Here is a 27,265-nt window from a genome sequence, read left to right on the forward strand (position 1 = left end):
GTAGGCTGCAGACCCGTTCAGTTCTTTTCTTGATTGACGTGCGTCCGACAGCGGCTCGGTGATCAGCGTCGACAGGCATAACTGCATGTCTGACGCGTACTTGTTTGTCTGTGAACGGTGTCTGTAATATTCATGCACTGGTTGCCGCATTCAGAACGACCAGGCAAGTGGGAAGATCAGCTCAAAGCACTTCAACGAATCTTGGTAAGCTGGGATTGTTTGTCATATGAGAGAGGGTCAGCAACACCTGCAGCTTCTTTGAGAGTTTCGTTGGTTGAATATGCCTGACGAACCCGCCCCCAAACAGCGTAGCAGCTAACGATGTACACCCAAGCTCACTTCTTCAGCGTCGACTGCTTCTTCTGCGGAAACGAGGATGACTTTGACACTTTGTTAGCTGCCAACAGAGTTCGTGAGTTGTAAAGACTGGCTTGGAGTCCATATTCTGCAGCCGTCTCGCGTCTAAGATCCAGATAGGTGTAGGCATCTGGTTTGTAGTAAATGGTCCTGCCGACGTTGATGAGACCCATGGTCTCAAGCTCGTGGAGTACTCGCAGTACATCGTCAGCATCCAGGAAGTCCTTTGTGTAGACACAGACTACGAAAGGTTTTGCGTCAGTAATTGTGCACTATCTGTCGTACGTCGAACTTACTTAGTCGCTCGTCCTTGCCGTCGTCTGTGGCCACCTTGCAGGTACAGCCAAGTCGATTATCGATCACGTTCGCGACAACTTGCTTCCAGACCCGAGCAACTGCCACAGCTTTGTGGAACAACATCCACTAACACCAGTCAGTGATTTGAAGAAGTGAATGATCAGGCAGCTAATGGAACTTACCTTTCCGGACAGAACATGCGTGTCCTTTGCAAGGTCCGAGATCCGTTCTTGCAGAGCTTTGCTCTCTTCGAGGAGCTGTTTAGTGACCATGCCCCTAGGCCCCTTCGCGCCTTCTTTCTGGATGTCGCGGCGGGTCTGGAGCGACTGTTGAAGCAACTCCGTGCCACGGGATGTAAAGTCTTGAACACGCGGCGAAGGTGACTTGTCGCGAGGATTGCGATACGGATTAGCAGCCCAGATCCAGGGACATGTAGAGATGGAGGTTGTATATGGAGGAAGTCGCCTGACAAAGTCATCAACAGGCTCGCCTAGCTGCCACGCATCATCCTGTCCTTCCAAAGGATTGAACAGTTCAAGGTTCGAGGTCGGCACAGGTGAGGGCTCTCGCTTTCGCTTGCCTTGTCTTGCCAATCGCTCCTGCTCCATAGCTTGGCGATCGAGCCCCGACATGTCGAAGTTGTTAGTCATTGCCGCAGGTTGCTTGTCTGATACGGCTCCATCTGATGGTGGTGCTTGTGTTCTTGCAGCAGCCGCGATCGTGTTTAGGTCTTTAGCATGTGCGCGCCAGAATGGTCCGGTCTTGAAACTTTCACACTTCTTTGATTGGTGTAGTTGTTCATCCTCGTCACCTAAACCCACCGTCAGTCACATATTATGGGATGAGCTTGAGGTGTTCAAACTTACCATAGAAACTGCTATCATCTGAGATCCACCCTTCTCCGGACACAGTATCCTCCTCCGCCATCTTTCGCACTGTGAGTACTGTCGCAGTTCATGCCCTGCCTAGGTGAGGTTTGAGCAATGTGGATAATGTTTGCTCGACTTGACGCGATATGACGAGCGATGGTTACACGGATGGGGAAGGAACGAGGGAAGGCGGACAAGGGTATCCCTGCAGCCCAAACGCGCCCGCGACCACTATACGCGAACGCGTCGGCCAACTCTTTCACCCCCAGCATCCGCGTCCTCACAACATATACCTCCAAATCCACTCGCATGACTTCCGAGATGCCGCACTCAGTTACGCCGGAATCGACGCCCGCAGAGGAGTCCTCAGCGACAGTGTCCCAAACGGATGTTATCAAACCCGAGCCGGAGACGCAAGATGTTGCAATGGAAGACGCACCCACAGCCGCCGCGGTAGAGAAGCCCAAGGTAAACCTCGAGGAGCTCTTCGACGATGAAGATTCAGACGAAGAGTTCCCTTCGAGCGCGCCAGCACCTACGTCGCAGGAAGATGCCTCGCAACCCGCACCAATGTACGCCCCACCTACCGACACACCACATTCATAACACTTGCTGACACCGATACAGCAAGATCACATCGAAATCCTCCTTCTCCGACCCAGACGTCATGCGCGCATTCTATCAACGCCTGTTCCCCTTCCGTCCCCTCTTCCAATGGCTCAACCATTCCGCAACACCCAGCAACGACTTTGCACACCGCGAATTCGCCTTCACCCTACCCAACGACGCATACCTGCGATACCAATCCTTCCCAACAGCCGATCTCCTGCGGAAGCAATGCATAAACATGCTGCCCTCACGTTTCGAAATCGGTCCCATGTACAGCACAAACCCGAGAGATAGGAAAACACTGCGGAAAGCGAGCTCGTTCCGCCCGTTGATGAAAGAGCTGGTCTTTGATATCGATATGACGGATTACGACGACATTAGAACATGTTGCACGGGTGCGAGCATCTGTCTCAAGTGCTGGGGCTTCATCACAATGGCCATCAAGACCATCGATGTTGCTCTACGGGAAGATTTTGGCTTCAAACATATCCTCTGGGTGTATTCCGGTCGTCGAGGAGCCCACGCCTGGGTCTGCGACAAACGAGCCCGAGAAATGGACGACCAAAAGCGCCGCTCCGTAGCCGGCTATCTCGAACTACTCAAAGGAGGAGATCAGGGCGGCAAGAAGGTCAACGTGCGACGACCTCTACATCCTCACCTCGAGCGCAGTCTGGCTATCCTGAAAGAGCATTTCCAGACCTCCATCCTCGCTGAACAAGATCCCTGGGCCGCAGAGGAAAAGTCCGCGCACCTCCTCGACCTCATCCCAGACCCCACGCTCAGAGCAGCACTGAAGAAGAAGTGGGATTCTGCGCCCTCCCGACCCAGCGCATCGAAATGGGCCGACATTGACGCGTTAGCCAAATCTGGCGCCTTGTCAAAGACACCCAAAGACCTCCTCGAAGCCAAGCAAGACATCATCCTAGAATACACATACCCCCGTCTCGATGCCGAAGTCTCCAAGAAACTTAACCATTTGCTAAAGTCGCCATTCGTAATTCACCCCGGAACAGGACGTGTCTGTGTTCCAATCGACACAAGGACCGTGGAGGATTTCGATCCGTTGAGTGTACCAACAGTCACGCAATTACTCCAGGAGATCGACGATTGGTCAGGCGAAGAAACAGATAAGAAGATACAGGATTGGGAGAAGACGAGCTTGAAGCCGTACGTAGACTACTTCCGACGGTTTGTCGCGGGCTTAGTGGATGAGGACAAACCAGCGTTGAAGAGGGAGAGGGAGGAGGGCGCCGATGCCATGGAATTCTGATGATATACCGTTCACCAAGAACATGAGGGCATATAGGGCGCCTGGCGTTGGGGGAAGAGAGATTGGAATATATATTATGCATCTCGACGTTCTCAATATCTACCCACTACTATACTCACTCCACGATTCCACACCCCACATCATACCTTAACCAAGATTACCCAATGAACATACATTCCCCTCCATAGTACAATACGGCATCTGAATCGGCTCCGCCCCAATCCCCTTGGCCACCAACCTTTCTCTCATCTCACTCAACCGAGGCGCCGCATCAATTTGACTCCTGTTCTGACCCATCTCGTCCTTGGCACCCGACCACAACACCTCCGCCGCAGCAGCAGCACGCGGCCAAATCATCCTATCGACATTAACGGGATCGGTCTGTTCGGCCCACATGTGCGCTTCGCCGCCGATAACAAGATGCTGGTTCTCGGCAGGGACACCGTGTAACGGGTCGTACGAGTAGATGAGACGCCAGTTGTGGAAGGGGGCGCAGTAGTCTTGGTAGGGGTAGTATTGCGCGCTAACGGAGGGGTCGAAGTTTAGCCATTGGCCTTTACCGCAGTCGAGGTACTATTAGGTGGTTGTCAGTACACGCAAAATGTCGCCTGGAAGAGACGATGGAAGAGACGATGGAAGAGACGATGGAAGAGACGATGGAAGAGACGATGGAAGAGACGATGGAAGAGACGATGGAAGAGGAGAGGAGGAGTTTCAACTCACCCAGTAGTTGTAGTTCCCAACTATGGCTTTATGTCCCTTTGACACAATCTGTGCAACTGCTTCGTCGCTCTGCCACGATTGCACGAGTACATCGGAACCGAGCGTTAGGTTCCATTCCAGCAGCATCTCTTCCCACACCACAGGTGTAAGTCCCATGGCGCGTACCTGGTCATGGTTCCGATCGACAAACTTCTGCATGAGCGGTTGCAGGATCGCCGAATCATTGCTCTTGACCGTGTCATCAAACAAATACGCGTTTTTATTTACTTCGTCGCCACCGGTGTGGAAGTACGTCGAGTACGGAGACACTCTAGGTAGTACATCATCGAAAAGCTTCTCCAGGAAATCGTAGACAGCGGGCGAGTTCAGTTTCAATGTTCCAGAGGGTGGAGAGGCGGCGTATGTGTTCCAGTCTGGCTGGATGCCGAACGCAGCTATTAGCTCTGGCATACTGTAGTGGATGCTTGAGGTGTGGCCTGGCATGTCGATTTCGGTGATCATTTCCACGCCTTGGATCGCAGCGTAGCGTTGTATCATTGCGAAGTCGTCGGCTGTGTAGACTAGATCGGGTCGGTATGCTCCCTTGGCGGATAGCTCGGGCATAGAGGGGATCTCCAAGGGCCAGGACTGGCTGTCTGTCACGTGAAGGTGGAAGCGGTTCATCTTGTTGTAGGCGGCAGCGTCGATCTGGCGTTTGATGTCCGCCGTGGAGAAGTAGTTACGTGACACATCGAGGTTGATGCCGCGGTGTTGGAATTTTGGACCGTCGGTGATTTGCACGGGTGCCAAGGGGGTGTATACATGCTGCTGATCGGAGTGCGCATAGAAGAGTTGAGAGAATGTTGTCAAGCCTCTTGCTATCCCTACGCTGGTGTTTGCGCTGATGCTTGCAACCCCCTCTTTTGTCAAGGTTAGACTATAGGATTCGTCAACCTCCCCAGCAAGTGGCTTGGTAACATTAGGGCCGGCGGTTTTGAGCACTTTGACGTCGATGCGAGAGATGTATGACGTATTCGACTGGCTTGGAGACGGCTCATCCCAGTCTCTAGGGTGAAACTTCCATGGGTAAAAGTTGGTTTGGAAGAGTGTTGCCCATGTAGAATTGATGGCGTAAACAACAATGTCGTCGCTGGTGATGCCTTCCTGGGTAGCTGTTTCGGATCTGTCGCTAGGCACCGGTCCTGTGTATTGCGTGCGCAATTTCAGGTTGCTGCTGTCCTGTGCGTATGGAACTTGATTAGAATTGAACCCGAAGAGAAGAGGGATCTGATCCATGATTGAGCCTACATTTCTTGCGCCAGGTTCATACCAGTAGAATGGTACATCTTCTCTAATGAAAAGAACAGCATCGCCATATTCGTGGGAGATAGGTACAGGCCAAATGGCTGCTACTAAGGATATGAGAAGAGATAGTGTAGTACATGTATGAGGCTTCATGATGCAAAGAGATCAGATCAAGATTGGGAGAATCAAAAGATCGTTGAATAGGAGAGAAGAGACGGGTGGATCGTAATCTATGTATAAGAGCGAAAACTGGCGCAAGGCATTATACCTATGTAGGCCCGATCCGGATGCTCCGAATGGTTTCTCGAAGCGTAAGCTCCTGCGGTATTCCCGGCAGTTGCAACAGTTGATGATATATCGATGCCAATAGAGTATACAGACTTGATCTGAGATAAGCAAGTGGTAACCTTGTGGTAGTATCGCGGTCCTTGACTGGAGAGTTCGACAAATGCGAGCTAACCCTGAAGTGGGGCAAACCGTGGACTTGAGCAAAAGGTACGATGACGTGCGGGCGTTCAGCTGTCAGCCTCTTCTTGAACGAAACTTTATCAGCTCCGACTTGAGCTCCAAGCAGCTGTAATGTGCCACCTGAGCCACGCCCTCCACATCGCATGATCCTCTGGGGTTGCCTCCGGGTTGATGATTACGGGAAGATGCAGCCGACTCGGCAAATTGGGCGATCAGCGGCAAGATGACAGGAGGTATACGCGTCGCATGTTTTCCCGCAAGCAACGAACTGAATCTTCGCCAGTCACGAACATACTGTCTTCTGCTTTGTATGCAGTCCATTATGACAACAGCATGGTGGTCGGAACCCCAAGTCTTCCAGAATTCGTCCGAGCGGCCACGATGCTACCACCATCCCCACATGGTCCAGCTATCTCGATCGCCCTTCCCCGCTTTTGCAGGGCATCAGGGATGCGCATGAGCGCACGACAGCTACGCGAGCCCTTAGCATTGCTCCCTTTACGTCGAAAATTGCGAGTCTTGCGGCACGGGGGGCTTTCAGATGTCAAGCCGAGGTGTCCCAAGAGCACACGACGCTCTGATTGCACCACGACGGGAGGCAGCAAGCTCGTGTGCTATGAAGAAAGTTTAGCATTGCGGCGCCAATGCTCTTCACGTCTCCAGGCAGCTGTCAAAACTCGGCTTTCTTGTCGATCCCAGAACTTTAGGGTAGGTCGATTACCCGCCGGTAGTCCACTCGGCGTTCATAGCGCATTCTCTTCCATGTGAATGCCACCATATATGCGGTGCTAATACCCTGCGAAGCGCCATCCGTCTTAGACGCATAGTCGCGAATCGCGACCGAGCTCACGGACATGACGAACTATTTCTCGACTCCCTATCTCCTCGGCGCCGCAGTTGTCCTGTACATCGGCTACAGGCTTGTCCAGCAGATCAACACCGATGCGCGAATCCGCAAGCTGGGCGCTCGAGCGCCAGTCCGAAAGACATACTTCCCGTATGGCGTTGACATGGCATACGAAGTTGTCACCCATGCTCTCAAAGACAAGTCGTACGAGCTATGGGTTGCCATGTTCAACAAGTGGTGCGGTCCAGGACGATACACAATTGAGGCTGGCGTTGGCGAGCGCGTGGTTCTGACCGCAGACCCCGAGAATATCAAGGCTATTCTTGCGACACAATTCAAGGACTACGGCAAGGGAGAGCAGTTCAGGAAAGACTGGCACACCTTCTTGGGCAACGGTACGTACACCAGAGAGTGGGGTCCTAGGGCAACTACGCCGCATCAGACCAAATGAATGGACGGTTACTGACTTTCGCATAGGTATCTTCACTACCGACGGGCAACTATGGCACAACTCACGCCAGCTGATCCGCCCGCAATTCGTCAAGGACCGCCTCAGCGACATCGACATCTTCGAACAGCACACCCAAATCCTCATGTCCAAGATCGCCGAGAGTGAGGAGATCGATACGCTTGATATGATGTTCAGGTACACTCTGGATGCCGCTACACACTTTCTCCTGGGTCAGAGTGTAGGCAGTCTTGACGAGCCACAGACCGTCTTCGCAGATGCTTTCTACAACGCTCAGCGTATACAGAGCTTTGTGTCTAAGATTGGGTACGTAGACTTACTTGAGCACATCAAGCTTGTTACTAACACCACGTAGACCTTTAAACTGGCTTATCCCCCGCAAGTACTTGGGCTTCTACGACTCCATCAAGATCATCAACGACTTCGTCAACCCCTTCATCGACCGCGCCCTCGCACTCTCCCCAGAAGAACTCGAGAAGAAGACAAACCATGACGAAGGCTACACATTCCTCCACGCGATCGCAGGATACACACGCGACCGAGACATGCTCCGCGACCAACTCGTCTCCGTCCTCCTAGCAGGCCGCGACACAACCGCGTGCACCCTAACCTGGGTAATCTACCACCTATCCATTGACCCAACCATACTCGCCAAGCTACGCCAGGAGATTCTCCAGACAGTCGGTCCAGAGCGCCAGCCCACCTACGAAGACCTGAAGAACATGAAATACCTCCAACATATCCTGAACGAAACCCTCCGTCTCTACCCGGTCGTCCCATACAACATCCGTCTCGCGCTCAAAGACACCACGCTTCCCGTAGGCGGCGGGCCCGACGGCACGCAACCCATCGGCATCCTCGCCGGCACACCAATCGGCTACTCAACCCTCGTCATGCAGCGCCGCGAAGACTTGTACCCACCCACGTCTGCTTCCTTCCCTCCGCCCTCGGTCTTCGCGCCTGATCGATGGGACAACTGGAACCCGAAGACGTGGACATATGTCCCGTTCAACGGCGGGCCTAGGATCTGTATCGGCCAGCAGTTTGCGCTTACCGAGATGGGGTATACGCTTGTCAGATTGTTCCAGAGGTTTCAGACGGTGGAGAACAAGATGGGTGGGGCGGATCCGGGGATGCATGCGGATATTGTGTTGCAGCCGGCTAAGGAGATTAAGGTCGTCTTCAGATAGGGTGAGAGTGCGGATGGGGAACTGAGTGCAGGAAGCATTGGAGGTTGACGATGTATGAGCGTTCGCGTTTCTCCGATTTGCATGTCGCTCTCTTGCTCTGCTTAGTCTGCTTAGCTTAGTGCTTTGCGATGTACTGTCGTTGTCTAGTATACCCGTCAAGATACACCACCCTACTGTTAATTCCATGTAGTCTTCTGGACATACCTGCATCTATTCTTTAGCTTTCTGTCAGCATCACGTCGTCTTATCGTGAAGCAAACATGACATCTCTCAATATCACAGGAGCCCAAGATCATCCTCAGTCTCTGGAAAACAATGTGTAGTGCCAATCCTCATTGTCTAATTAACAAGTCGTGTCAAAAACGCCTGGGTATCTTATCATACACTTTCCGAACAGCAACAGGAGAGGAAACGAAAGAAAAGAAACGGGCTCATCGTGACTCGTAGGAAATGAGCGAAACAGAGGCGATACCAATACACCCTGTCCTCTTCGTGCTGGACATGCTAGCGTGCCATGGCGCAAGCAAAGCGGGTGCACAACAGAGGGACCGATGCCTACGCTCCGAGCAGGTTGTACACAGCAAAACGCACGAGGAGCTTCTTCTTCTTAAGCCTTTACGCCCCGAGTCCGCGGTGCGGCGCGCTTGGTCGTCGAGTCTGTGCCTCGTGCTTTGGCGGTGCCTGCGGCCTGAAAAGAAGAGGAGAATTAGCTGACGTGTCTCTGATTAAAAGATACGGGGGATGATTTACCTTCTTTCCTGGCTTACCCTCCACATCACCAACAATCTTCTCGGCCTTTCCAACAACCTTATCAACAACCTTCTCCGTCTTGGTCCTCGGCTTCTTGACCGTCTTGACGTTGGGCCCAGTTGTCTTCTTTGGTGCAGCAGCGGCCTTGGGCTTGGTCGTAGTCGTCTTCTTAGTAGTGGTCGTGGTAGTGGCAGCTTTGGGCTTGGTGACGCGGCCAGAGGCTACTTTGCTGGTGCGGGGCTTGGACGTGTTGGCTTTGGTGGTCGTGCTGCGTTTTGTGGGCGCGACAGCGTTTTCGATTTGCTGGACGAGACGGGGCTTGGAGTTACCTTTGGGAAGAGGTTAGTGTTTTGCTGCTTGGTTGGGAAGAGGTTTTCGCGTATGGAGGCGTGGTTGGGGCAGTGCAGGGCTGTATGCGTGTGCCGAGCTTGTGGGCAAAAGGGGAAGGCTTACCAGTTCTCGCGCGTGTAGTAGCGGCCATCTTGCTTGGTCTGAAGGTTTCGAGTAGTTTCCAGTGTTTTTGTAGTGCGTGGAGTGGTGAGTCGAAGCTGCATGACAGATTAGTACGCGTGCCGCGTAATTTGGAAGCAGTGCGCGAGATGCGAAGCTTCCCAAGAAGCTATCCTTTCAGAAATGTAGGAACGCATGGAAGTGATACAGGCGACCACGATGTACACAAGAAGAAGGCAGAAAGAGCGCGTTGTGCAAAACGCGCGCGAAGTCCTGCTGCCATGCCGCCGACGTGGCTCGTGGAAGCGCAAAAAAGCAGGCGATCGCACATATATTTGCGCTTCATAAATACAGAAACGGAAGGAAAGGAAAGAGGCGACTTACTTACAGCTATCGGCGACAGTATCCCGGGTGTGGTGTGCGGACGCGACAAGATTGGTGTTGTAGAAAGTGGGAGGGTCGAGGTCAAAACGGGCGGGGGAAGCTCGCACTTTAAACTCTCAAGCGAGACGGAGGACGTGTCTCATCACAACAACACATGGCAAGGTCAGCTGGGCCAATGAGCGATCCGCTAAACCAGCTCGTATCATATGGGAGCTTCCCGATCAGGCTGTTGGGCTTTGAAAGGGTCTAGTCGGATTCGCAGCCTGTTGCTGCTTGAGGTGTGTGCCTGCCTACTTCGCAACACACCGCTCTCTCTCTCTCCGGGGCTACCATATTACCATGATGGTCTGTCGCGACCGCGAGAAAAAGGTTACCGGCATGAACGCGTGTTTGGACATTTTTGTAGTAGGTCAATGAATTGAAGCACTTGTATTCATCTATCATTCGTTCGTACAGCTAAATAGCCGCCCGTGTCAGCACCCATTCTATGGGATCCCTAAGCGCCGCCCATGTCCATGGTCGGGGCATATGTTTAAACCTCAGATAACTTTTGATCCCTTGCCCAAACGCCGTGCGAGCTCTGACGCTCATGCCCAATACTCAGAATAGCCTTCTAGCGAGTTGCTGAGTTGCTACCCTTTGCCATGCGCTTGCTCATGAAGTCGAAGAAAGAGAATTGACTGGCTGATACACCGTACTCGTAAACGAAGCGGCTGGCGAGATAGCTTCCGAAAATAGCACGTAGATAGTTGTCGGGTACCTGTATGCTTGTTAGTTTATGCTTCAACTGCGCAGTATTGGTTGTGACTTACCCTCTTGATAATCTTATCGAGGCCGATCTTCTCGAGTAGGATGTTTGGCAACGCCTCCTTGAGAATCGACTCCCGGAACTTAACGTCCTTCCACAGCTCGGTGTTCTGTAACTCCTCATCGAGCTTTGTAATCGCGGTACTGAGGGTGTCGCTGAGAATGCTGCGAGGCTGACCAGTCTCCTGGTGTTCCCTCCAAATGGCCTCGAACTCAAGACGCGCGTTGTTCTGGATAGTCTTCTGCACTTCCCGAACGTAGTTGTTGTAGAACTCCGGTGCCTGGCCATCTTCACCGACGCACATATGCTTAAGGAAGCTCTCGTCGTCGAATGCTAGCGATGCAAGGACCTCGAGCGAGGAAGAAGTAACACCACCCTTGTTAGCTGAAGCATCCTTGTATAGAATGCAGCCAGCCTTCTCGAGGCGGAGCTTAGCGTCTTGGGTGATGAACAGGTTCGCACCTTCCACAATGTAAGGGATCACCGACTTGCCGTCGACAATGAGCTTGTTGGCGGTTGACAGATCGATAGACTCAGGTCGGCCACCACATGGAACAAAGGAGTCGTAGTGCATGTCACTGCGAAGATGGAACGTGTTTCGGAAGGTTGTGCCGTTGTACACGAGGTCTCCGTTCGGCAGTCGCTTATTGGTATCGTCAACCAGGATACGGTAGCCTTCTGACGAAAGCTTCGAAGCATCGAAGTGGTTGATCATCTTGCGCTCCCTGGCTAGACGTACCAGCTCCTCGTGGTTGATTCCGTTGTTGTCGACCAAGACACCAGAGCCGTCAACGATAGCAACGTACTTCTCGTTACTGAGCAGAATCTCGTTCGAGCCAAGATCACCATCGGGTCCACCTGTCTGCAGCTTGCGAACCTTGCTGGGGTCGAGGTTAAGCTTGCGGTAGATACCTAGGACGTACTCGCGGACAGACAGAGTTGTCATGCCGTATCGGTCGTGAGGGATACCACCCAACTTGGGGCTCTTTCCAGTGAAGAAAGACTTCCACCATGGCGCACCACGAGCACGCGCGTGCTCAGTAGCCCAGTCGACGAGATCAGCAGTGTTCTCGTCGGGACCCATGAACAGAATCTCCTCCTTGCCATGGAGATCGACAATAGGATCCTTGATACCAGGACTGGTAGGAGGCAGGAGTAAATCGAGAATACTGTCAATGTACTTCTCAAAAGCGCCCCGGGCCTTATCCTGGTGCTTGAAGTCAAGAAGAACGACACCCTTGGAGCCACCCTCTGGGATGTCCTTGTTCTTACGTTGCTGCGTGTTTGCGAGGTTGTAGTTCTCGTCAAACATGGAGCGCGCGTTGATGGAGTATGCTTCCTGACTCCTGGATTTGACGATACGAATACCACCGCGGGCAATGTCGCGGAAGCGAAGATGGAAACCACGGAACTCGGAGCCAATGACGAGGAACATTCCGTACAGCGGCTGGGGGTATTCTGTGGAGGGTAGGAAGTTGGGATTTAGGCGGAAGCTGATGGCGACCTTGGTGGGAGTGTAGAAGTTGGTCTTCAGCACTGACTGGTTGAAGACACGGAAGGCAGTCATCACCATCTCGTGGTGGTCGTTGACAACAGCCTTGTTAATGGTGTCGGTCAGTTCCGCATCTGTTTGGACCTTGTCGACCTGGAGGCGGAGATAACTCAGAGTTGGTAGGAAGTCATCCTCTTGACCCCGAGTCTGGACGTAGTGAGTCTTAGCAAATGGCAGATACAAGGTGTGAACCAGTTCCGGGTAGGTCATGATGATCTCGTAAATGTAGTCCGCGGTAAAGGTCTCGGCACGTAGCCGGCGCTTCAGCTTAGATAGCAACTCGGCATGTACACTGTTCTCTGGGTCCAGAATAGCCGACAGAGCAGTGTATTCGCTTCCAAGTCGGTTGAGGAAGTGGGTAATGAAGACCCAGACGCAGTGTGCGTAGATAGTCTCTTGTAGACTCAGTCTGCTCGTAGCAAAGAGCGTCTGAAATTTGTTCTGCGGAAGACAGTAAAGCAATGAAACCTCCTTGGTGATCTGGTGGATCGAGGCTTCAATCGGTGGGTGCTTGGCACCGGCAGCTCCTGGAAGCGGGCGCAAGTAGAGAGACATGACAGTGTAGCCGTTGGAGAACTGCTCGACATACTTTCGCGAGGTGGTCAGGCCGTAGTAATGGTACAAGTCGCTCAAGGCACTGAAAAGACCCAATGCACTTCCGCGCTTGAAGCCGACGACTAGGCGCTTGTCTCTTGAGCCTTCGATGTCGAAGTGGTCAATGACGGGACCAGTACGCTCTACAGCGACTTGGAGAATCTGCTGGTAGATGACCTTTGTGTTTTCAGTCGCCTTCTGCAGGAAACGCTTGTCACCAATCTTCTCAATGTTGGTCTCTGTCTCGCTGGGGTTGGGGTCGACAAAGTCGCACTGGTAGACGAAGTAGCATCGCAGTTGCTGGTCGTCGCTTCCAGGCAGCGGGCTCTCCGAGCGGAAGCTCTCTACGCGGTATGCGAGGCCAGGCTTGGATACAGCCAGGTACTTCTTGCCCAGACGCTGCTCGTACTGAGGACCGTCAATGACGGACACACCGGGTCTGCTGGTATCGATGTATACGGCGTGATCAGCGGCTTCCTTGTCGAGCCGGATCTCGAGGCGCTTGTCATCTCTGGCGTATGCGGCGACCTTTGCGGCGTAGAGCGAATGGATGTGGCTGATGATACTGTAACGTCTGTTAGCGCAGTCCTCGCAAGAATCGCAGTCATGCTTACGCTTCTACCGTCTCGGTGGCAAAGTACATGTCGTCAATGCCCAGCTCGTTGTAGAACCACTTGGTTTCTGACTCTACGAGCTCTGGAGGCATGAAGCCCTTCTCCTCAACGCCGTCCATAACGGCCTCCATCTGCTGGGCCTTGCCCTCGAAAACGGGTGCAACATATCCGGAGCCGCCCGAGCCTTCCTGTGGGATTGTTCGAGGTGTCGAGCTTCCTGAGCCCGGGGCGCTCAAATGTGTGGGAAGAGGTGAGGGGCGGCGGTCTGGAGTATGGAGGAGCTGCTCGAGCTGCTTGTGCTGGGGTGCGAGGCCATTGACGGCTTCAATCGGTGTGGAAGCCATGCTGGGCGTGTGCAATTGATCGTGTGGCTGTTCAGCAAGGTGCTGTTATAGCGATTGAGACAATGCTATTTGAATTGCGTGCTCGGTGAGACGCGTCAGGCGTGATGATAAAGCGCACGAAGTTTGGACGATCGGGCAATAGTGGGGCCCTTGATGATAGAGGGGCAAAACCCAAGCCTTGAGCTCACAAAACACTAAAAGAAGGGCTTGTTAGTCGACGATTCAAGGCATCCGAGAAATACGATGCACCGCTATTTCGGGCATCGTAACTGCCATGACGCAGGAACGCTAGCTTACCTTTTAGTACAACCAACGAGCCGCAGCCGTCGATCACCGCTTCGGATAACGATGGTACAGGCAATTGGACAGATGATCCACCGCTCTTCTGTATCCTGCCCTGGGGAATCGGGATGGCAGCTTGTGTACAGGTAGATGTGCAGTAGTCCGTATACCCGTCTAATGCATCCGATGCCAGTCAAGACGTGAGTGACAGCGACCCTGCTAGTACGACGCTGCAATCTTCGAGGTACCTGGCGGTGCGACAGTAACACCCTGGTATGCCGATATCAAGATAAGATGCGGGAGTAAGAATAGTTGACAAGAATGAGGCTTGCAAAGAGGGTACGGTCAGTGCCCCAGCAGCGAAGGCGGGCCCCGTCATCTTTATAACCTTTCACGTCTTGTCTCATGGTCGTTGGAGGCTCGGCAGCGGCGTACCTGAACTCAACCGTGGAAAGCCGAGTCCAGCTTCCCCAGAATGTGCAGCCGCTAGCGCCTGCACCGCATCGCCCACCTGGGCAAACTTCACGTAATTAGAAACGGGGCCACCAAGCCGGTGCTCGCAGTGCTCCAAGAACATGACCTGCAAAAAAGCCGCATCAGAGTTTTCCTCAATCCGCCGACCGAAACCTGGCCTTGACTGCATGAGCTATTGCACCATATGCGCGCGCAATGAGGAGCGCCGTCAAGGCCGCCGCATTAGTGCCTCCTCACCTCGCATCCCCACCTACGCGTCCTGCAGAATTGAACTCACGATCCTTGGCGCCGTCTCCAAACGGTTTCCATGACTGATGGGGCCTCCTGGGACTGGCTTGTCTGCTGCACGTGCTGCCAGTCCGGGCGTTACAGGCCACGTCTTCCAGGAGTTCCGGTGGTCGGTCATGAGGCGAAGGGTCATCCAGCCCGCGGACAGCAGGTCACGATGCCCGTCGCTTCCGAGCCATGGCCATTGCACGACCAGTGAAGCCGTCGTAATACACCGCTCTCCATGTCACGATGCTTCGTGTCAGCTGCAGTGCCATGGCGATTACAAAGTCTGGATTTCACGATCCTCGCCACAGTGCTATTTTCGTGCGAGCTGGCATCTAGACTATCTAATCACATAATAGGGTTCAGAACATTGGGTATTCTCAGTTATCCTCACCAAACTCCTTGCCGTTGATCGTCAGAAGCACTTTGTAGCCGTGTCCTCCTATCCAATTCTTCTTCTTCCCTGCCTTTTCCACCTTTTTGAGCGCTGCATGAAGCCTTTCATCGAGTTCGTCCGGCTCCTTGGTAAACTTGAAATCGATACACAGTTTCTCGTTTTCTTTCTTCGTCGTTGTCCACTGGGAAGTGATCTTCACCCTCTTCTCTCGTATCAGACCCGCAGGATAAACGCTGGCCAGAACTGCAGCAACGCGGCCAAGTAACATACACCACCATCGCAAGTCTTCTGGCACGAGCTGCAGCATTCGGCGGTAGAAGTCCTGCTCTGTTGGACTGATAGAACCGTAGCCACCGTAGCGCTCGCAAAGGAAGATGGCAAGTATCGCGCGGTCTTCGTGTGTCAAACCATGTGCAGAAGAGAACAAACCGGTCGTTGTACTTCGGAGCGCAGCTCCAGCTTGGAGGTCCTTGACTTGCCCCATGTGTGCAAACATAGCACGCCCAAAAGCTCTCTGCATCTCGTAGTTGAACAGTTCTTGATGAGACGCCGTTGGCGGAGGGGTACTGATTCCCTGCAACATCGCCATAAACTCCCCGCTCGATGGCTTAGCGTATCTCATCGTGGTTTCGAACAACGGACTGGGCGTGAGCCACATCTCTGAGAAGTACGTGCCTTCCCTCACACCGCCTTGGCAGAAATACACATCTTTGATGCTCGGCAGTGCTTTGGACAGGCAGTTCACCAGGAAAGCAACTGCTGGAACCTGACTTGCTCTGCGGGCCGAGACCCGAAAGATGTCGGGTGTATCCTCTCTTTGCACCGCTGCTTGTACAGCCTGGGTGTCGTGAAACGCGTCCTTGGTCGTCCGGAACCCATTGATGATGGGTATGGGATATGGCTGAATCGCATGCTCCGACATGAGTACAAAACCCCAGCCTCGGAAGCCGCCTCCAGACAGGTAAAGCGAGAGACCTTCGGGTGACTGTGAGCGGTCAAGCAACTGCTGTGGTACCTCTATGTATTGTACCGCAGCTTTAAGCTCCGCAATGACTTGGCTTTCGAATGTCCGGAAAGCATCGCTATCAGGAGAGCCTGCTTCTTCGAGCCTCTTCGCGAGGGCAGCCGCGCCGTATGGTAGGCTTGCGCTTCCTTTCTCGCATGTGTCGATTTGGCCGCGCTGTGACGGAATCATCCAATTGATCTGTGTAGAGCCTCCACCAAGGTCCATCATGAGTCCAATCGGGTTATGATAGGAGCTCGCTACACCGAAAGCTCCAATCCGGCCTTCCATTTCCTTCGACAAGAGTTGTACAGTCCAGCCAGTAGCATCCTTGATCTTGCTTTGGAAGTCTTCAGAGTTGCTGGCTTTCCGAGTAGCTTCAGTAGCTACAATCTGAATCTGCTTCTCGGGTACTCCAAAATCTTCACATGTATCCTTGAAACGCAATAGTGACTTGATCACTTGCTTGATAGTCGGTTCTGGTATCGGCACAACCTGGCCATTTTCGTACTGCGCGTCGTACAGCGAAATTGCTGCCCGATCCAGGTACACAGTCGGCAACAGCCTACTCGTCGCGGGCGCCAGGTCGGTGATCGAAAAGCGGATCCCGTTGCTCCCCATGTCAACCAACCCATGGAGGTGTCTTGACTCGTCTGTCGTGACCATTTTGGTAGTGCAGGTTCCCCGGATTTGCGATTGGTGCCCCAGATGTCAGCCAAGAGGTAAGCGGAAGAAACGGTGCGAACCGTAGAATTTTGATGGCGTGATTAAGGCGGTTCCAGTTCGAGACTTAGTTTCTCTTACCCCCAGGAAACTCCTTAGCGGCGCTGTTGTGTCCCGCCTTATGCAAGAGTGATATTGATTACCCCCAGCTTTCTGAAGGTGGTTTCTATTACCCCCAGATTACTTGAGAGGTTGTTACAGCAGTGTCTTGTGATGTGAAGTATTTTCTGGGCTGACTTTCTGTGTTCGCGATGACGTTGCGGGGGTCCCCACTACCTGTATGGAGGAAGATTATGACGCTAGCATTCGTGACCAATCATGCGAGGGTGGGACAGAGACTTTGGCAGGAACGTTCTATGACCGCGGCCACGACGACATTAGAAGGTGCTGCGGAGATCCAGGTTGCGGTATCGGTATTGTCACCTAATTACCGAGCAGTGTGGTCGAATGTATCGCTTCTGCTGTTCGTAAGAGTCCTATCCTTGGAGGGAAAAGTGATTCGATATCGAATGAAAATCAACAACAATCTGGTCAGCCATGCACTCAGTCGACCAGGTAGTAATGAAACCCCGAGATATATCATGGGAGAGATAGAATTGACTGCCTGTTGCGCACTGCAGAAGGGCGTGGAAGATATCAAAGGGCGCTGTGAGGGCTGAAAGACAGCAATCGGCATCTTTAAAGTCGGAAGCGAATCATGCTTTGTATGGCCAACTCTTCCGCATCCAGTGTTCGATCAAGTCGACTTCGTGGGTGGCTGAGCAGACCGCGACGGTCGAAGCATGCGATAGCAGTCGACGAGAAACTGCCGTTCGAAGAAAAGAACGTGCAAGACGTAAACACCACCCACTGCACCCATACTGATCAGCTCCCCAAGCACCCCAAGCCGTCCAAGAAAGCTGATTGCAGGTTTCGTTCGCATCAGGGTAGGTATAACAGCCGCCGGTGCCACGGCAGCAAGTGAGGGCAATGTCTCGAGTACATTGAACTCGGAGCCGTTCTTCGCGAAGAACCGCCTAATGAACCAGGTATTCCAGACGATGCGCAAGCCCATGTTGACCGTGTTTGCGAGAACCACGCCATTGCCTCCCATCTCGAGCTGCCCGATGAAGAACCAAGCACTACCCGCGAAGAGCGCAAAGAAGATGCCCATAGAAATGGACTGTGCGTATAGCTCTTTGTTGGTTGCCACTGCGGCTACAAAAGCCTCCGTGACTCCGTTGATAGCGAGAAAGGGTATGTAGTAGCAATAAGTGGAGAGTACCTGCGAAGCAGAGGTTGCAGACCACTTTTTCCCAGCGACGATGGAGAGAAGCACTGGAGCTAGTACAGGTCCTAGTGTAACCGCGAACAAGGAGATAATTCCATAGAGTCGAAGTATGGTACTCAATACCCTAGAAGCTTGAGCAAGGTCTTGCTTTTGTTCGTCCGACTTCTTTAGATCCTTCTTCTCCGTTGCTGACGTCTCTACGTTTGCGCATAGTTTGGCGAACATGTTGCGACTACTTTCTTCAATGGGTTGGAAAAGCATGCGTGCAATGAGGCCTCCATAGTTTGAAGCGAGCGCATAGGCGCCTTGATCTGCGAGAGATGCCAGCGTTGTAATGAGAAGAGAGTCTCCCTGGGTGAGAACATACTTCAGCGCTGACTGCAGACTAAGAGATGCAGTCAGTCGCAGCAGAGGAGCTGAGAAGTAATTCATCAATGTCGGGTTTTCCTGAGTGGATTGTACTCTTTCCGGGAACAGCGAGAAGCCATCAGTCTTTGCAACAGGCCACGTTTTGTACGAATACACAACAAGCAAAGCCAATGCATACGCCAGCTGCCCGATAGCGAATGGCAAGACCCCAATGTCCAAGCCAGCTCGACTAGCCAAGATAGCTGAGCCACATGTACCAACGCAGCGCAGCAAAGTAGCTGAACTCTCAGCCGACGCTCGAACCTTGTAAAGTAGCTTCTGCTGCACAGCAGAAAACGCCGGCTCGCTCAGCAGTTCCAAGAAAGTAGCCAGGCAATACACAACCAGGGCCTCCATGAAGTACGGAACGTTTGGCGTATCGGAACGCATCCATAGTAGCGCGAGAAGATAGGCCAGAGGCGTGCCGAAAAAGACAGCGAGATACGAAAGGTTGACGACAGCCTGCGTCCTATGAGCCTGACGCTGCAGCGCCACACGCAGACTCTCGCGGGCAAAATACAACACAGAGATGGAAAACAGCTCCAGCTGCGCCGACACGCCCAGTAGCTCTGGTGATAGGAACCTCAACAGAACCTGATTGACAGCAAACGTCAGCGCCCGCGAAGCCACCTGCAGGAGGATGAGAAAGGTGGCTCCCTTCGCGGAAGCGGAAAGTATTGAATTCGACATGGTAAAGGCTGGATCTGACCGGAAACGACGAAGAAGCTTTGGAGATGATGTAAAGCGCTCTTCAGGACGCCATCTTGATTGGTTGTGCGGTTGTATGCGGTGTGTTTGAACAGCTGGAGTTTTGGAGATGGGCGTTACATGTCTGTAAAGGGTATAGCTCTTGACGCGTGCTGCAAGGCACAAGCGCAGGCCACAGCGACAGCGACAGCTTGATGACATGACACACGACACAATGTGAGTCTTAATCAGCGCACAGTACAGCCGGCAATGGCTCGATATTACTTTCTCGTTCCGCACGCTTGCGACGATGGTGGTGGTTGACCCGCAGATATTCGCGAGGACCCAACGCCTGCTGCTGCGGCCGTTGCGCCTCGAAGATGCAGAGGACGTGTTGTTGATGCGGAAGCATCCGGAAGTTATGAAACATACCTCTCTTCTACCTTCAGATGATCTCGAGGGCACGAAAGCATGGATTCAAGGTGTAAGCCTACTACCCTACATAATGCATCCGGACGTATGCTAACCGTCTACAGTGTCACCAGGTTGAATGCAACTGGAACTTTGCAATCGTCCTCCTAGCGCCACACGAAGGCCCGCACGTCATCGGCTTGATAGGAGCAGTCCGCGCCCCAGAGATTGGTTACATGTTCAATGCCGAATACTGGGGACGAGGGTACGCTACAGAAGCATTGGAGGCGTTCATGCCCTTGTTCTTCGAGCATTACTCGGGCCGTGATATCGCGGACTATGTGTCGGAAGACTACAGACAAGGCACATACAATGGCAAGGCGAACAACGGACTGATAGAGGGAGATTGGAGGAACAACAGGAGCAGGCTGGCACCAAGGTACGACTTCGCGGAGGCACATACAGATACCGAGCTGGCAGCTAGTCAGAATGTCTTGACAAAGGTTGGCTTCAAGCTACATGAGAAGAGGGAGAACGACTTTGACAATCCTGTTCTGGGCATGAGGTCGACTTATATCTACAGGATGTATAGAGCTGCCGCTGAAGCAAAGCCTCCTAGGTAGACCCGGAAGGGCTGAAAATCTAGGCAAGCTGCCTACGCGCATACCGCGTGTTCGTCTGTGGCATCACCAAGGCACTTTGACTCTTGTGTGCTCCCACGCATCTCCCGTCTTATCTCGAAACCGTTCTGCAACCTCAAAGGCTGTAGTTTCTGATTCTTTGATGCCCTTTCTTTTCTTGGTATGTTCCATATCACTGTCACTGGATTCGTCGTTGCTGGACGGAGTCACAATGTTTCCCAGCATCTTTCGCAGCCTTGGATCATCTTCGATCTCGGGACCAGCATCACTATGTTCTTCTGCTGCGATCTCGGGATCGTCGGTTTGATGAGTAACGTGCTTCTCGGTATAGACTTGGGCGAAGTAATCTACCGCTGGGGTGGTAATTATGGGCTGTGTAGATGACATAGTGGCGGGTAGTGGTGGAGAGTCACCAAGCTTGTGGCGCCAATGAGGTATCTTCCACCTCGACTGCTGATGACGTGCATTGTCTGGGGTCTCGGGTACATCGTCGAAATAGTCCCGTGTGACGATGAGATCTCCTCGTCCGCAGGCACGCATCATGCCCTCTTCCGAGGAAGCGGGGCCCCAGTTGGAATTTGGTGTAACAGAGGTGCGTCGTACCTCAGGGATTTGGAAGGTGTAGGTAAGAATACTGCCAATCGACGGGTCCGAGGGGTGACGTTTCCCGTCATGTGGGCTTTCGACAGGTATCTCTTCTTCTATGTCTGCTTCTACTTCAATGCACAGAGCAGACTGGGTATGCCTGAGACGATGTAACGAGGGTATACGTTGAACGGGCTGGGAACTAATCTTTTGGCGTTCCGCGCGATTGTCCGGCTTGTCCTCAAATTGTGTTCGTTTTTGCTTCTTGTGTTTCGAAGTCGTGCGACTAAAAAATATGGTGTCATGTCTTCGCCGATAGTTCTTCGGTACTGCTGCCTGACATATTAGTTTGGAGAAGAACCCGGGTTCAGACGAGGAGCTGGAGCTTTCTCTTGATAAGGTGCTCCGTGAGTCTTCACGTGTGGTTATCGCTGGCGGCCCATCTGTCCATCCGCTCGCAGTGAAGTGTGGTATATAATCGCTGCTTTGCTTGCGCATCTTACGCCTCTGACTGACGTATTGCGCCAGCTTGTCTTCGGTAGAAGGCCCCGTATAAAGCCCAGGCCAAGATTCCGTCTCGGAAGGTGGGCGGGCTTGGTGACCGGCGGCTGGAGAATACCGGTGATGAGAATGTGACCGCAGGGCTGTCACGAATCTTCTCTCTTTGCGCTGCTGAAACAGTGGAATATGATTTGCGCTCGAAGGGGGTGAGAGGGTGTAGCACGCTGCTAGCAACTGCAAAGCGATGAGTTGGAGAATCGTCTCGCAGGCGACGATGTTACTTGGAGAGACTTCTGTCATCATTTTGTCGTCATGAAGTTGTTCGAGTAGTTGGTGTGCAGTTGGAAGTGTCTGTATCTGTCAGTTTGAAGAGCAGCCCGCTTGGCTGAGAGCTGCTAACGCGACGAGGCTGCCGCGCCCGAGGCGCCCAGAACTCATCACATTCTTGTGACTGCATCCAGTCTCCGATCTCTCTCGTGATTCTTGCTTCTGATTTCGCAGACGGAAAGTTGTCGTCTGGTGTATCTTGCGCATAGTCGTCATTGAGCCGGGTGACATAGCCACCGTCTTTGCCAAATAGCCAGTGGAAGGATGTGTCGGCAACATCTATGGACTGCTCCGGAATGATGCCGACACTCAGTCTGTCTAGCTTTCGCTGCATCGGGATGGGTAAAGGTAGAGTATGCGTAGGGAGCAGGATGATAGATCAGGTATGAGATAATAGAATGTGGAGGAGACGTGACCGTAGAGCTAGTCCATTGAAAGCACGTCTGAAGAGGTAGCCATGTGCGGTCTAGAACAAAGGTGCCTCGAGCTTCCTTTTTGGTGGCAGGTACGCTGATGGGCGGCGTGGCAAGTGCACCTAAGTAGATCTTACGCGGTGACAGGACCTCACTCTTGCGGATACTGCAGCATACCGCTTTATCCTACTACGCTTAGAATTCATCGAGCCATCTTCTTTCGTCGGCATACGCTTTGAGATAGCCCTCCTCACTCGCAAGGGTGTTTCGCGACTTGCTTGAATGATGTAGCACGTGGTGGTCCTACCTCCTTCGGCCATCCATCCCTTTCGCATACATCTTACGTGCCGCCCATGACCAAGTCGCCATGTGCTTGCGAGGTACCGATTCCTGCATTGGCGATCCCAGTTGTCGCCTTTTCTGCCACTAGACGCGAGCCCTCTGAAGTCTTCGAGATTGCCAAGCGCGACTTCTCTCCTCTCTTGGCTTTGGCCTCATTTAGCCTGGCAAGGAAGCTCGACGAAGCGGACGAGGCCTTTTCGTTGCTGGAATGCTGAGCGTCTGACATGTTGTTTACGCTCGTTGTAGCGCCCTGGTTGCCGTCTGGAGCAGGCGCGACCTCTGCTGCCTGTTGCGTATTACTAGCGTCATCGAAGAGATCCTCGCGCGGTCGCAGACGTCCAACTTTGGCTACCAGCTTTGCGGACCCCAGAGCCAATAAGTCAACCGACGGTAGGGATCGCAGCGTTTCTGACTGAGTGGCAGAGTTTGCATTCGGCTTCACGAAGAACATGTCGGTTCCGACGGTCGAGGTCCAATGGCAACTCAGCAACTGGCCGTTGTACATGACCAGTGGATTTGGCGTGTGGAGGCCAACGATTTGGACTTCGCCCATGGTTGCCGTCTCTTGTCCATCGTTGCTGTCGGCGGCGAACTCGGCTGGTTGAGCTCGAGCGGCATTCAGTGCGCGCAATCGGCTCTTAAGCAGAGTCGGATGGCCTGGTCTACCCTGCGAGACCATGGGAATTTGCGCTGCAGGCACATTGGACAAGTCGAGCGGAATGTAGAAATCTTCTGTCTCATTATCGTCGTATTCGTACTCCCACTCATCCTCCTCAGGCGCGGCCATGATTAGTGGCGTTGTTGTGCGTTGGCGCGGGTTGAAGGATCGCAAAGCTAGCAGTGGTGGGGCCGGGTGAGAGAAGGGTGCAAATTGGTCGTCAACTAGAGGGGTTCGACTTGCACGGAAGCATCAGAGCTGGCAAATGTGGGTGAGATATATATGCGTATGCTGCCCGTTTCTCCATCGAAAAACCAAGCACGACTTCGTTTGAAGTATTCTCCCCGTAGCTCAGTTGGTTTAGAGCGTCTGACTGTAATATCTGCTGTTATCAGAAGGTCCCTTGTTCGACTCATGGTGGGGAGATCGTTCTTTTTTGGCGTTCCGTCGCGAGGTTGGCGGAGACCACTTCTTTTGCCTGTGTGATGATCATGAGCAGATAGGTGATTCTGCTATGTTCGGGAGTCGTGTTTTTGCGCGTTGTGGCAGGCTCAGAAAACAACAGACACAGTCCTCTACGCCACCCTTCGCCAGATGACTGAACCTTGCATTCACTACGAAGTGGCAGGGACATGCAACAAGCCACAGCTAAGACTAACTTCCCCATGGTGTGGGTGTGCGATTGCTGCAGGCCGTGCCTGGGAGCCAAGTTGCGAGCCGCATGGCTGCCGAGGTCCCCGCGGCGTCTGGAACCAGGGATGACGACGTGTGCCCAGCCGGCAGCTGTGCTACATGCATCAAACACCAAACGTACGCGCCACCCCAATGCCAACTACTGTCGCGCTGCCTGTTCCATTATCGCACTGAGTGTTTGCTCACATTAGCAATTCGACACCTTCTCAAGCCGGGTTCTTGCACGCAATCGGCTGGCCACGGCCGTCTACTCGCATCAGTAAGTGTCCTTCCGCCTATGTCCGGCCATGTTAGAGCATTCCAAGTCATCATGACCTTTCCGCTACCTCCGCGCCCTCCCCGCTTTTCCCTACACCATTAGCCCATTTCAAGCCTCTTTGGACTGTGCGATGGCCGCTCTACTGTCGATCAGGCCAGTCGCGCCCTGCACTTGCCGTGTCCGGCATCACATAGCTCTGTCGACTATCGGATCTTGGGCCACGCCTGCCGTTTTGTCAGCCATCCGGCAGTATCGGCTTCAGATCTTTCCTACCTCGAGCCAAATGTCTCCTACTTTGCCTGTTCGAGCCTGTGAACAGAAGCTAACCAGTCAGTGCCCATCGTTCCATACCTCCAGCATGGCGGAGGGCAGGTCCCACTGCAGGCGGCCCTTCCGTCATCGCTTCCGTCTTCATCCATACCTTCAATAGACGTACCTGAGTACACTCCGATAGTAACATACTCTCCCGATTCTCCGACCGAAGTCCCAGACGCTGCGCAGGACGCTGCTCACTCCTACTTCCTACCTACCATCGATATTCCTACGCAGCATTCTTCCCAAACGAAACCATCTGAAGAGGCTACTACATCTCTCGCTGGTACCGACGACTCGTTAACCGAGGAAGACGCTCAGATGAAGGGCAGGAAACCCGCCATCGCTGCTGCGGGTACCTTCTTTGGCTTGTTCTCGTTCTCGCAACTATACCAAAACGTTCTTTTCGAAAGCCTGACCCCCTCGAGCGAACGCGCAGACGAAGCGGCCTGGGTCGCGTCGTCTCAGTCATGGGTAGACCGGAAGGCCTGCAATTGGTTCGGCATGTGTGGCCTGGCGCATCTGAACAAGGCGCAATGGACCACACAGACTGTGAAAGCGCAGAGCCAGAGGACAACGGAAGATGGAAAGGAGGCCAAGGTCAACTTGACCGACTTCTGGAATGATGCGCGAAACATTCCAGGTGATTACAAACCGTTGGAGCAACTCGAGATACCGCAATACGTGATAGACCACGCGCCGCTCATCCACCTCTTCTCAGGAGAAGAGTACTGGCCAGGCGACATGGCAGAACACTTGATTCACACAACACCACATCTGAACTATACGCCTCTGCAAGCATCTAGCGACCACCCGAACATTAGTGATCTTGGTGACCTTAACAAGTGGGGACGGTTTGTGTACCTCCAGAGCGATGACAACGTCGAGGACCGCCCGTCCTGGCTGGGTGCGGATTACAACATACCCAACGCGCCGAATGATGGAAATGACGACGATGACGACAAAGAGTATCACAAAGTGCCTGGACATCTCACGGAGGACAAGAATGGCGAAAAGTCAAGCTGGTGGCATGTCGGTGCTGGCGATACTAGGGATCGAGGTGGCATCCGGCCAGATCCCACAGCTCCCGGTCTACCAGTCCCTTCGGAATTGCCCGAAGGCGAAGAGCTTGTTGATGACGATGATAAACACTGGCGATCAGAGCTGCGTTATGCTCGACGCAGCTTCACTGGCAAGAAAGTCGTCGGTGGTCGAAGTGATGCGCCCGTACCGCTGGTTGTTGTAGACAAGGGTGATGGTGTGGTGGACGCTTTCTGGTTCTTCTTTTATAGTTACAACCTTGGTAACGCTGTCTTCAACATTCGTTTCGGCAATCACGTTGGCGACTGGGAACATACTGTGGTCAGGTTCCAGCATGGCGAGCCCAAAGCGGTGTTCTTTAGTGAACACAGCTTTGGAGAAGCGTACACCTGGGACGCTGTAGAGAAGAGTGGACAGAGGGTAAGTTCAATGTCTCAACACCGTAAGCGACACTAACATATCTAGCCCATCGGCTTCTCTGCTACCGGTACCCACGCCATGTACGCTACGGAAGGTGTACATCCGTACGTCTTGCCTGGTGGCATTCTCCATGACGTCACAGATCGGGGCCCTCTCTGGGACCCTGTCATGAACATGTATTCATACAAGTATGACTACCGATCCGACCGCCTTGTCGCATCGAACCTCAACCCGCGCGCACCTACCTCGTGGTTCTACTTTGGAGGTCACTGGGGCGATAAGTTCTATCCACTTAGCGACCCTCGACAATACCGCTTCTTGGGCCAGTACCATTACGTCAATGGACCACTTGGTCCCCGCTTCAAGAATCTAGGGCGGCAAGAAATTTGCCAGGGTAACGGCGAGTGTGTGCTCAAGGGACGTCCAGGAGAGAAATCTAGGATCACAAAGAGGTGGGTGAACATTGGCGAGGGCGAAGAGATGAACGAAGAAGACGCAAAACGCGTGTTCGGCACAGAGTATGATTCGGCGTCTTGAAGATGCGATGACGAGGATATGACATTATTGATAGCGACCTTTTGTTGACACTCATTGTATAGCTGCACGGCGTTTGTGGCATCTGTACTATACCTGAATAGCGTCGTTCGATACCTACCTAACGCATACGTGCTTGTACATCTTACAGAATTTTTCTCTCGTGTTGGCGGTGGAACTGGGTGACTCAATAGGCAAGTCGTCTCGCGACAGAATCTGCAGAGACGTGTTCCTTGTCATGCTTGGAGTACGTTCACTTGTACTGCTGCGTTGGGTAAGTCTAGCGGGCGAAAGCGGGCGACAATCGCCGAATCGGGGCGATGATCGGAGAGGACAACATTCGGGGCATGCCTGACGTGACGCGAAATGTTCGCAGCATTTTCGGGCGATGGAATGCGTATGGCGGTGCTTCATAATGGAGGGAGTCTGGCTCGGGCCTTGACGAAGGTTTTTCGGGATCATGTCATGTTCGTGATGAGAATAGCTTGCGACTGCACCTGGCCCGGTGCCGCACGCAGATCTGACAGTCTTCTAGCGTAAGGGGTGGAGGTTGCGAATCCATGAGCGAATATCGCATGCACGATTGCGTGACTGAGCGACGGCTAGAAAACGTCGCTGGCCCTTCTTCGGTTTCGCAGAGTCAGAGGGCAGGAAACATGGCGCGAATCAGTAATCGTTGGCTCATCACATCATCATCAGAGGGTGCAGCGTGTGTAGTTGGCATTTGTGGGA

The 27,265-nt window shown here is 53.1% G+C and overlaps 11 protein-coding genes and 1 non-coding gene across 12 annotated transcripts; 5 read left to right on the forward strand and 7 right to left on the reverse strand.

The window, feature by feature from the left end:
- Positions 1–335: 335 nt before the first annotated feature.
- J4E78_000345 (uncharacterized protein) lies at positions 336–1,581 on the reverse strand (the record flags this gene model as incomplete). The annotated part of the gene is made up of 4 exons (XM_049361010.1): positions 336–598; positions 654–687; positions 837–1,465; positions 1,521–1,581. The coding sequence occupies 4 exons, from the start codon at positions 1,579–1,581 to the stop codon at positions 336–338; spliced, it is 987 nt and encodes a 328-aa protein (XP_049226293.1).
- A 251-nt stretch (positions 1,582–1,832) lies between these two features.
- J4E78_000346 (uncharacterized protein) lies at positions 1,833–3,402 on the forward strand (the record flags this gene model as incomplete). The annotated part of the gene is made up of 2 exons (XM_049361011.1): positions 1,833–2,095; positions 2,151–3,402. The coding sequence occupies 2 exons, from the start codon at positions 1,833–1,835 to the stop codon at positions 3,400–3,402; spliced, it is 1,515 nt and encodes a 504-aa protein (XP_049226294.1).
- Positions 3,403–3,549: 147 nt separating this feature from the next.
- On the reverse strand, positions 3,550–5,562 carry J4E78_000347 (uncharacterized protein; the record flags this gene model as incomplete). Its single annotated transcript, XM_049361012.1, has 2 exons — positions 3,550–3,975; positions 4,126–5,562. The coding sequence occupies 2 exons, from the start codon at positions 5,560–5,562 to the stop codon at positions 3,550–3,552; spliced, it is 1,863 nt and encodes a 620-aa protein (XP_049226295.1).
- Positions 5,563–6,731: 1,169 nt separating this feature from the next.
- Positions 6,732–8,383, forward strand: J4E78_000348 (uncharacterized protein; the record flags this gene model as incomplete). The annotated part of the gene is made up of 3 exons (XM_049361013.1): positions 6,732–7,119; positions 7,202–7,499; positions 7,549–8,383. 3 exons carry the CDS (start codon positions 6,732–6,734, stop codon positions 8,381–8,383), a joined length of 1,521 nt encoding a protein of 506 aa, XP_049226296.1.
- A 607-nt stretch (positions 8,384–8,990) lies between these two features.
- J4E78_000349 (uncharacterized protein) lies at positions 8,991–9,614 on the reverse strand (the record flags this gene model as incomplete). Its single annotated transcript, XM_049361014.1, has 3 exons — positions 8,991–9,071; positions 9,134–9,462; positions 9,587–9,614. The coding sequence occupies 3 exons, from the start codon at positions 9,612–9,614 to the stop codon at positions 8,991–8,993; spliced, it is 438 nt and encodes a 145-aa protein (XP_049226297.1).
- A 966-nt stretch (positions 9,615–10,580) lies between these two features.
- GDH1 (glutamate dehydrogenase (NADP(+)) gdh1) lies at positions 10,581–13,879 on the reverse strand (the record flags this gene model as incomplete). The annotated part of the gene is made up of 3 exons (XM_049361015.1): positions 10,581–10,727; positions 10,780–13,486; positions 13,536–13,879. The coding sequence occupies 3 exons, from the start codon at positions 13,877–13,879 to the stop codon at positions 10,581–10,583; spliced, it is 3,198 nt and encodes a 1,065-aa protein (XP_049226298.1).
- A 1,409-nt stretch (positions 13,880–15,288) lies between these two features.
- On the reverse strand, positions 15,289–16,974 carry J4E78_000351 (uncharacterized protein; the record flags this gene model as incomplete). Its single annotated transcript, XM_049361016.1, has 1 exon — positions 15,289–16,974. The coding sequence occupies one exon, from the start codon at positions 16,972–16,974 to the stop codon at positions 15,289–15,291; it is 1,686 nt and encodes a 561-aa protein (XP_049226299.1).
- Positions 16,975–17,767: 793 nt separating this feature from the next.
- Positions 17,768–19,399, reverse strand: J4E78_000352 (uncharacterized protein; the record flags this gene model as incomplete). The annotated part of the gene is made up of 1 exon (XM_049361017.1): positions 17,768–19,399. The coding sequence occupies one exon, from the start codon at positions 19,397–19,399 to the stop codon at positions 17,768–17,770; it is 1,632 nt and encodes a 543-aa protein (XP_049226300.1).
- A 418-nt stretch (positions 19,400–19,817) lies between these two features.
- On the forward strand, positions 19,818–20,430 carry J4E78_000353 (uncharacterized protein; the record flags this gene model as incomplete). The annotated part of the gene is made up of 2 exons (XM_049361018.1): positions 19,818–19,880; positions 19,933–20,430. 2 exons carry the CDS (start codon positions 19,818–19,820, stop codon positions 20,428–20,430), a joined length of 561 nt encoding a protein of 186 aa, XP_049226301.1.
- Positions 20,431–22,614: 2,184 nt separating this feature from the next.
- J4E78_000354 (uncharacterized protein) lies at positions 22,615–23,403 on the reverse strand (the record flags this gene model as incomplete). Its single annotated transcript, XM_049361019.1, has 1 exon — positions 22,615–23,403. One exon carries the CDS (start codon positions 23,401–23,403, stop codon positions 22,615–22,617), a length of 789 nt encoding a protein of 262 aa, XP_049226302.1.
- Positions 23,404–23,614: 211 nt separating this feature from the next.
- Positions 23,615–23,700, forward strand: J4E78_000355. The gene has a single exon. It is a non-coding gene; the product is annotated as a tRNA-Tyr (tRNA).
- Positions 23,701–23,939: 239 nt separating this feature from the next.
- Positions 23,940–26,536, forward strand: J4E78_000356 (uncharacterized protein; the record flags this gene model as incomplete). The annotated part of the gene is made up of 3 exons (XM_049361020.1): positions 23,940–23,948; positions 24,557–25,999; positions 26,045–26,536. 3 exons carry the CDS (start codon positions 23,940–23,942, stop codon positions 26,534–26,536), a joined length of 1,944 nt encoding a protein of 647 aa, XP_049226303.1.
- Positions 26,537–27,265: the final 729 nt, after the last annotated feature.

Source organism: Alternaria triticimaculans (assembly GCF_023758025.1).
Source record: "Alternaria triticimaculans strain BMP 0046 chromosome Unknown scaffold_1, whole genome shotgun sequence".
Classification (NCBI taxonomy): Eukaryota; Fungi; Ascomycota; class Dothideomycetes; order Pleosporales; family Pleosporaceae; genus Alternaria; species Alternaria triticimaculans.